The 10,000-nt window shown below is 44.2% G+C and overlaps 1 protein-coding gene across 1 annotated transcript in view; it reads left to right on the top strand.

Annotated features, from left to right (window-relative positions):
* LOC110170326 (voltage-dependent T-type calcium channel subunit alpha-1I-like) overlaps positions 1-10,000 on the top strand; it is a 475,861-nt gene that overhangs the window by 363,331 nt on the left and 102,530 nt on the right. Inside the window, exon 32 of the mRNA XM_055158519.1 lies at positions 7,994-8,127. Coding sequence (XP_055014494.1) covers positions 7,994-8,127 — 134 coding nt within the window. The remainder of the gene's footprint in view (positions 1-7,993; positions 8,128-10,000) is intronic.

Here is a 10,000-nt window from a genome sequence, read left to right as displayed (position 1 = left end):
TGTCACTACTACTACTACTACTACTACTACTACTACTACTACTACTACTACTACTACTACTACTACTACTACTACTACTACTACTACTACTACTACTACTACTACTACTACTACTGTCACTACTACTACTACTACTACTACTACGTCACTACTACTACTACTACTACTGTCACTACTACTACTACTACTACTACTACTACTACTGTCACTACTACTGCTACTACTACTGTCACTACTACTACTACTACTACTGTCACTACTACTACTACTACTACTGTCACTACTACTACTACTACTACTGTCACTACTACTACTACTACTACTACTGTCACTACTACTACTACTACTGTCACTACTACTACTACTACTACTACTACTACTACTACTACTACTGTCACTACTACTACTACTACTACTACTACTACTACTGTCACTACTACTACTACTACTACTACTACTACTACTACTACTGTCACTACTACTACTACTACTACTACTACTACTACTACTACTGTCACTACTACTACTACTACTACTACTACTACTACTACTACTACTACTACTGTCACTACTACTACTACTACTACTGTCACTACTACTACTACTACTACTACTGTCACTACTACTACTACTACTACTGTCACTACTACTACTACTACTACTGTCACTACTACTACTACTACTGTCACTACTACTGTCACTACTACTACTACTACTACTACTACTACTACTACTACTACTACTACTGTCACTACTACTACTACTACTACTACTACTACTACTACTACTGTCACTACTACTACTACTACTACTACTACTACTACTACTACTGTCACTACTACTACTACTACTACTACTACTACTACTACTACTACTACTGTCACTACTACTACTACTACTACTACTACTACTACTACTACTGTCACTACTACTACTACTACTACTACTACTACTACTACTACTACTACTACTACTGTCTACTACTACTACTACTACTACTACTACTACTACTACTACTACTACTACTACTACTGTCACTACTACTGCTACTACTACCAATGATAATAATAATAATGAAATATTATTGTTGTAATTATTGTAATTAATAGTAGAGATAATAATAGGTATTATGGATGTAATAATAATTAATAATAATTAAAATAGTAATAGTGATAAAGGTAGTGGAAATAATAGTAGGAATAATAGTGATAATAATAACAGTAATAATAAATAATACAAAGAAAAGCCTTTAGGGTTATGTTTTTTGAGATTGTGACAGATGGTGAAAGATGATGAAGGGAACTGATGATGGTGAAAATAAATATTAGTTTGAGTATAGGGATTAATACATTTAAAAAATTATAATAAAAAAATAAAAATAAAAAAAAAAAAAAAAGGAAGGAAGAGAGACAAAAGAACTTCAATTATAAATTGGCCGCAGTGTATCAGTGTTGGGGAGTCTCGCGGTGTATTTATGTTGCACTATCACATTTATTTTGTTTTGACTTTGTGTCGTGTGGGCGGTTGGGGGAAAAGGGGAGGATTTTTTTGTATTTGTTGTGGTGTTGTGGTTGTTGCTTTATGTTTTTGTTTTTATGTTGAATATTGCAATTGTTAAACGTTGATGTTTGTTTTGTTTTTTGAATGTTATGTTCTGTTGTCTTTAATAAAAAAAAAAAAGTCAGAGTCAGACATTCTGTGTTGGCAACGATTCCTGAGATCGAGGATTTAAAGCCGGAACAAAGAGAATGTTTGGTGAATTTTATCAAGAGGAAAAACGTTATTGTCCTTCTTCCTACGGGATTTGGGAAAAGTTTAATACACCAGTTAGTGGTGCGTTACATACGTCACGACCAAATAGCAGCAATTGGTTAAATAAAAAAAAGTACCCGCCTACTGTCGAGTGAACGAGTCCTAAGCTGCCAGGTCAGACGGTTTTTACAAAGTGAAACCGGCTACTGTTTCCTTGTCTTGTCTTGTCCTGTCGATCTCACGCTCCACCCTCCCCTCACTTCAGAACAAGACCCCGAGATACTTGAACTTCTCCACTTGAGGCAGAGACTCTCCACCCGCCCGGAGAGGAAAAGCCTCGGATTTAGAAGAGCTGATCTTCCTCCCAGCTGCTTCACACTCGGCCCATGTCTCTTGGCTGATAAAACTCATGAAATCAATTCTAGAGTCAAAGTGAACAAGTTACTTCTGTTTTATTCCTGACCGTGACATTAGTTTTGTTCAGTAGTTCACTAACGCGTCTTCATTGGTCGCCTTTAAACTTTCGTCTTTCTTCTCTTGATAGTTGTGGATAAATTCTTCATTTGGAGCTTGTTGGTTGAAGATTTGGTGATGGAGCAGATTTACGAAGCTGCTGGAGAAAACGACACACATTTACACACACATTTTACCACAGAAAAACATTAACCAAAAGTTCCACAAACCTACAGCCTGGGACTTCTGGCCGTGCTGAAAAAGGAACTTTACATGAGTCTCTCTCTAATCTGAACTCGCAAAACCCCAGCACCTGCAGAAAATCATTAACTGGTGTTGTAAGATTGTCACATTTCATAGTGAATCAAGCTGTAAAAGCTAAAAGTACGATCGAAACTAGATCCTCATTTGAGCAAAGTCCCATTGACAGGACAGAGCAGAACCTTTCCTGAATGTCTTTAGAACCATCTTGAGCTGCATCAGAACAAGTATAAGAGCACAGACATTAGTATTTGCCCTGGTTGGACCTGGTTTAGACCTGGTTTAGACTTGGTTTAGACCTGGACCACTGAGGAATTACACAGATATAAGAGACATGGGAATAGAAAAGAAAGTTGTACCATTTAATGTGGAAAATCACAGTATATTGCACAGGTGTCAAACATGTGGCCCGGAGGCCAGATCCGGCCCTCCAAGACCTTTAATCTGGCCCTCGGCTGATTTTCTACTCAAATATTTTAATGATATTTTCTATTAAAATCTTGTTAATTTTCTGTGGTGTTTATCACAGCAGCGTCTCCAGCGTCTCTGTACGTGGCCCCTCCCACCAGAGCAGCACAAATGAAGACTTGTCTCTTTCCAAACGCTCTTAAAGGACGATCGTTTTGACTGTTGACCGTGACACCCTCATCAGAAAAATGTCCAACATGAGAAAAGTGGAGCCGAGTGCAGGATTTTACAACAAAAACTGACTTATTCTTATTTACAAACAAGTTCACGTTAAAACTTTGTGTTGAAATTGTATTTTTCTTAAAGTTTCAGGTTGTTCATAATATTATAATATTTTGTAAAAGAAAGAGTTCATCAATTAAAAAAGATTTCTGTAATAGATTTGTGTTTCTCGGCACAAATATTTGAACTTATTGTTATTTTTGGGTTTATATGACATGAGTTTTCTGATCCGGACACTTTGGATCAAACTCGGTTGGTTGGATACGGACCCCCGGAACAAAATGAGTTTGACACTCCTGGTCTATTGTCTAAAGAAAGAGTGTTTTTATTCTCGTCTTTGCATCAGAATCAGTATTGAGCATCGCGTCTGTTCCTCAGTATCGTAATCGGTGTATTTTTCTGCTTTTCAGGTTATTAAATCCACAGCACCGTCTTATAAAAGTGACTGAGATTAGTGTAGGAAGACAATGCACATCGTAATACCGCCATTTAATCTTACCTCGCGTGAACTTTATTGCTTCTAATGGCAAAACAAAACATCTACTTAGCATCTCGAACCGCTTTACGAAGAAAAAAAACACATTATTCTCGGGTAATTCCAGACTCTCCTCTCTGCGTTTAGTCCTCCATCGACCTCCTTCGCTCTTGTGTGTTGTTTCCCGTCTCTTTCAAACACTTTTAGACGTTTTTTGTTTTGTTTTTGTTTTTTTTCCTCCCGTTTAATTACGCGTCTTTAAACAGTCCTATTCTCTTCGTGTTGATCTGGGGCACGAGGGGGAAAAGCTCCGGGCTGCGCTTCTGTTTTTGTGCAAGAAAAACAAGTTGGATTTTCAAGTCTGTAAAAATAACTCTGACTCTACCTGATCAAGACATTTGTACAGGATTTTCTCATTAACTTGTGAGCGTTTTGCCGAGTGATAATGCGGTTACCTCCTCAAAAAAACAGACCTGGAGTTGGGTTTTGTTTCGTTTCCTTCCACGCGTGTTTGAATAACTCTTTATTATTACTTTGTCTACATTTTCCAAAGCTCAAAATGCTCAAGTTCAAGTTAACAGCTCCTTTTCGTTCAGTGTAGATGGAGTGCGTTTACATCCACATCAGTGTCCTGGTTATGATCGGGTTTTTTGAGTTCCCCCGTTTCGTCTTGGTGCAGAATTATTTACACCTTTCAGTCTTTTCATCACATAGTTTAGTTTATGCAAATCAGCCATGCTGATGTGAAATGTAAAGCTGGTCTCTGGTCTCTGGTCTCAAGTCTCCGGTTTCCAGTCTGGTCTCTGGCCTGATCTCTGCTCTCCTGTTTCCGGTCTCGTCTCTGGGTCTTGTCTCTGGTCTGGTCTCTGGGGTCTTGTCTCTGGTCTCTGGTCTCTGGTCTCTGGTCTCTGGTCTCTGGTCTGGTCTCTGGTCTCTGGTCTCTGGTCTCTGGTCTCTGGTCTCTGGTCTCTGGTCTCTGGTCTCTGGTCTCTGGTCTCTGGTCTCTGGTCTGGTCTCTGGTCTCTGGTCTCTGGTCTCTGGTCTCTGGTCTCTGGTCTCTGGTCTCTGGTCTGGTCTCTGGTCTCTCTGGTCTCTGGTCTGGTCTCTGGTCTCTGGTCTCTGGTCTCTGGTCTCTGGTCTCTGGTCTCTGGTCTCTGGTCTCTGGTCTCTGGTCTCTGGTCTCTGGTCTCTGGTCTCTGGTCTCTGGTCTCTGGTCTCTGGTCTGGTCTCTGGTCTCTGGTCTGGTCTGGTCTCTGGTCTCTGGTCTGGTCTCTGGTCTCTGGTCTCTGGTCTCTGGTCTGGTCTGGTCTCTCTGGTCTCTGGTCTCTGGTCTCTGGTCTCTGGTCTCTGGTCTCTGGTCTCTGGTCTCTGGTCTCTGGTCTCTGGTCTCTGGTCTCTCTGGTCTCTGGTCTCTGGTCTCTGGTCTCTGGTCTGGTCTCTGGTCTCTGGTCTGGTCTCTGGTCTCTGGTCTCTGGTCTGGTCTGGTCTGGTCTCTGGTCTCTGGTCTCTGGTCTCTGGTCTCTGGTCTGGTCTGGTCTCTGGTCTCTGGTCTCTGGTCTCTGGTCTGGTCTCTGGTCTCTGGTCTCTGGTCTCTGGTCTCTGGTCTCTGGTCTCTGGTCTCTGGTCTCTGGTCTCTGGTCTCTGGTCTCTGGTCTCTGGTCTCTGGTCTCTGGTCTCTGGTCTCTGGTCTCTGGTCTGGTCTCTGGTCTGGTCTCTGGTCTCTGGTCTCTCTGGTCTCTGGTCTGGTCTGGTCTGGTCTCTGGTCTGGTCTCTGGTCTCTGGTCTGGTCTCTCTGGTCTCTGGTCTCTGGTCTCTGGTCTCTGGTCTCTGGTCTCTGGTCTCTGGTCTCTGGTCTCTGGTCTGGTCTGGTCTCTGGTCTCTGGTCTCTGGTCTCTGGTCTCTGGTCTCTGGTCTCTGGTCTCTGGTCTCTGGTCTCTGGTCTCTGGTCTCTGGTCTCTGGTCTCTGGTCTCTGGTCTCTGGTCTCTGGTCTCTGGTCTCTGGTCTCTGGTCTGGTCTCTGGTCTCTCTGGTCTCTGGTCTCTGGTCTCTGGTCTCTGGTCTCTGGTCTCTGGTCTCTGGTCTCTGGTCTGGTCTCTGGTCTCTGGTCTCTGGTCTGGTCTCTGGTCTCTGGTCTCTGGTCTCTGGTCTCTGGTCTCTGGTCTCTGGTCTCTGGTCTGGTCTGGTCTCTGGTCTCTGGTCTCTGGTCTCTGGTCTCTGGTCTCTGGTCTGGTCTCTGGTCTCTGGTCTCTGGTCTCTGGTCTGGTCTCTGGTCTCTGGTCTGGTCTGGTCTCTGGTCTCTGGTCTGGTCTCTGGTCTCTGGTCTCTCTGGTCTCTGGTCTCTGGTCTCTGGTCTCTGGTCTCTCTGGTCTCTCTGGTCTCTGGTCTCTCTGGTCTCTGGTCTGGTCTCTGGTCTCTGGTCTCTGGTCTCTGGTCTCTGGTCTCTGGTCTCTGGTCTCTGGTCTCTGGTCTCTGGTCTCTGGTCTCTGGTCTCTGGTCTCTGGTCTCTGGTCTCTGGTCTGGTCTGGTCTCTGGTCTCTGGTCTCTGGTCTCTGGTCTCTGGTCTGGTCTGGTCTCTGGTCTCTGGTCTCTCTGGTCTCTGGTCTCTGGTCTGGTCTGGTCTGGTCTGGTCTCTGGTCTGGTCTGGTCTCTGGTCTCTGGTCTCTGGTCTCTGGTCTCTGGTCTCTGGTCTCTGGTCTCTGGTCTCTGGTCTCTGGTCTCTGGTCTGGTCTCTGGTCTGGTCTGGTCTCTGGTCTCTGGTCTCTGGTCTCTGGTCTGGTCTGGTCTCTGGTCTCTGGTCTCTGGTCTCTGGTCTCTGGTCTCTGGTCTCTGGTCTCTGGTCTGGTCTCTGGTCTCTGGTCTCTGGTCTCTGGTCTCTGGTCTCTGGTCTCTGGTCTCTGGTCTCTGGTCTCTGGTCTCTGGTCTCTGGTCTCTGGTCTCTGGTCTCTGGTCTCTGGTCTCTGGTCTCTGGTCTCTGGTCTGGTCTCTGGTCTCTGGTCTCTGGTCTGGTCTCTGGTCTCTGGTCTCTGGTCTCTGGTCTCTGGTCTCTGGTCTCTGGTCTGGTCTCTGGTCTCTGGTCTCTGGTCTCTGGTCTCTGGTCTCTGGTCTCTGGTCTCTGGTCTCTGGTCTCTGGTCTCTGGTCTCTGGTCTCTGGTCTCTGGTCTCTGGTCTCTGGTCTGGTCTCTGGTCTCTGGTCTCTGGTCTCTGGTCTGGTCTCTGGTCTCTGGTCTGGTCTCTGGTCTCTGGTCTCTGGTCTCTGGTCTCTGGTCTCTGGTCTGGTCTGGTCTCTGGTCTGGTCTCTGGTCTGGTCTCTGGTCTCTGGTCTCTGGTCTCTGGTCTCTGGTCTCTCTGGTCTCTGGTCTCTGGTCTCTGGTCTCTGGTCTCTGGTCTCTGGTCTCTGGTCTCTGGTCTCTGGTCTCTGGTCTCTGGTCTGGTCTGGTCTCTCTGGTCTCTGGTCTCTGGTCTCTGGTCTCTGGTCTCTGGTCTGGTCTCTGGTCTCTGGTCTGGTCTGGTCTGGTCTCTGGTCTCTGGTCTGGTCTGGTCTGGTCTGGTCTGGTCTCTGGTCTCTGGTCTGGTCTCTGGTCTGGTCTGGTCTGGTCTCTGGTCTGGTCTGGTCTGGTCTGGTCTCTGGTCTGGCTGGTCTGGTCTGGTCTCTGGTCTCTGGTCTGGTCTCTGGTCTCTGGTCTCTGGTCTCTGGTCTGGTCTGGTCTCTGGTCTGGTCTCTGGTCTCTGGTCTCTCTGGTCTGGTCTCTGGTCTGGTCTCTGGTCTCTGGTCTCTGGTCTGGTCTGGTCTCTGGTCTCTGGTCTCTGGTCTCTGGTCTGGTCTCTGGTCTGGTCTGGTCTCTGGTCTCTGGTCTCTCTGGTCTGGTCTCTGGTCTGGTCTCTGGTCTGGTCTGGTCTCTGGTCTCTGGTCATTAAATACTTTATAATCTCATGGTTGTTTGTATTTTTCCTGTTTATTAAATATATCATTTTTGACTCTCGCATTTGTAAGATTATGTGAAGAAACCGGGAGTTTATCATCGTAAAAACCCAGTGGAGCACTTCCTGTGTTACTGCATGACGTCACAGGGCTAAATGTGCAGGGTTTGTGTGTTAAACATGTGTGAACGAAACAAAACACAAAACACAAAACACAACTCCAGGTCTGTTTGTGACGAGGAAACGACATCAGAACAGATCAGAAACCGTCAGTCCAGTTGATTTTTGTTTCACGTGTGTTTTAAACAGTTTTGATGTCTTCAGTGAGAATCTGAAGTGTAAATAATCATGGAAATAACTTTGGACTGTGGCTGTAGACTCCTCACATGTGTGTAATTGTGTGTAATTGTGTGTAATTGTGTGTTTTGTGTGTTTTTTGTGGAGGTGGAACCAGCTGGACCTGGCCATCGTGCTGCTGTCCGTCATGGGCATCACCCTGGAGGAGATCGAGATCAACGCGTCTCTGCCCATCAACCCAACCATCATCAGGATCATGAGAGTCCTGAGGATCGCACGAGGTAAAACTGTAATATATATACAAATATATACGATTATATAACCCAACACCACCATCATCAGGATCATGAGAGTCCTGAGGATCGCACGAGGTAAAACTGTAATATATATACAAATATATACGATTATATAACCCAACACCACCATCATCAGGATCATGAGAGTCCTGAGGATCGCACGAGGTAAAACTGTAATATATATATACAAATATATATATATACGATTATATAACCCAACCCACCATCATCAGGATCATGAGAGTCCTGAGGATCGCACGAGGTAAAACTGTAATATATATTTACAATTATATACAAATACAACTATATGTACAATTATATAACCCAATCCCACCATCATCAGGAGGTAATACTGTAATATACAACTAGGAGTGTGCAAAAATATCAAAATATCAATATTTTGTCACAGCGTTACAGGTTTTTTGGTTTTTTTTTTTTACATTTTCGCTGTTTCGATGATTAAAATGATTGAGGTTTCTATCTTATTTTAAACTTCTTAATGATACCCAGCGATATATAAAACTATATATAGGATTATATAACCTAACCTCACCATCAGCAGGATCTTGAAAGTGCTCAGGAGGTAAAACTGCAATACATACACAACTATATGTACAATTATATAACCCAACACCACTTTATACAGTCCAAATATAAAACCCAACTCCACTATGTACAGAACAATGATGTAACTCAACCCCAGCGTCGTCAGGATCATGAGTCCAGAATCACACGAGGTAAAACTGTAACATATATTTACAATTATATACAACTATATGTATGATTATATAACCCAACCTCACTCAGGATCACACGAGGTATTACTGTAATATATACAACTATACTGTATATACAATTATATAACCCAACTCCACTATGTACAGTAGAATTATATAACCCAACGCCACCAGCATCCAGATCATGAGGATCACACGAGGTAAAACTGTAACCTACTGTATTTTCTGCACTTTAAGACGCTCTGGATTATAAAGGCTAATTTACGGTCCAGCGTCAAATCGTCTGCGTCACGAGGCAGAGAGTCTGTGTCGACACGTACCCCCTGTGCAGAGCCTCTGTGTCGACCGATGTGCACCTCCCAAATTTTCTAACTACGCATCAAAACGCCGCAGGCAGCAGGAGAAGTGACGCAGACGATAAGAGCTGTGATTGGTCGTCCGTACCACCGCTCTGTAGACATTTCCTGTCGGCTTTTCTTTCTTTCACTATATTGAGAAATAATGTGTTTAATGCAGCTTTGTGCATATGTGTTTACATTTTACAGAAACAAAACTTAAAACCGCATGACTCACTTACATAAACAAAGCCTCATAAAACAGTTCACTCCTGGTACGAGGTTCAGCTTCTGTCGGACTTAAAAAGGACACGACTCAGTGGAATATGAGTGTCTTTCTGTGACAGACTCACATTGTACTAAAAGTGAGTCTGTTCTGTGCTTCTGTCGCTTTAGAGATGGTTCATGTTAAACTTGCAGAGATTATACGTCTGCGGGTCACACACACAGACACACGTTTATATGACTGTACAGATATCGTCGCCCTCTAGTGTTTTGGCGGTGAATTACTTCGCGGTGCACAGACCTCGACGCAGATCTATAAATCAAAAACGACGGCGGCGGCGGCGGTGCACGTTGAGTCGACGCAGAACTGTACTTCAGCCTTAAGGCGCACTGTCATGGAATGATCTGGTTTTGAACTTTTTTCACAAATAAACCGCACTGGACTATAAGATTAAACGAAACACAACAGTCAGATAAGTCAGTCAAACTTTATTTAATGCCTTCACAATGACTCTCAACTTACTCTCAACTTTGTTCAGTTGTAACACGTAAAAAAAATAC

This window comes from Boleophthalmus pectinirostris, unplaced genomic scaffold (assembly GCF_026225935.1).
Source record: "Boleophthalmus pectinirostris isolate CB_2022bp ecotype Guang Dong unplaced genomic scaffold, ASM2622593v1 HiC_scaffold_22, whole genome shotgun sequence".
NCBI lineage: Eukaryota > Metazoa > Chordata > Actinopteri > Gobiiformes > Gobiidae > Boleophthalmus > Boleophthalmus pectinirostris.
The sequence above is the reverse complement of the archived record's forward strand: the minus strand, read 5'-3'. Positions and strand labels throughout refer to the sequence as shown.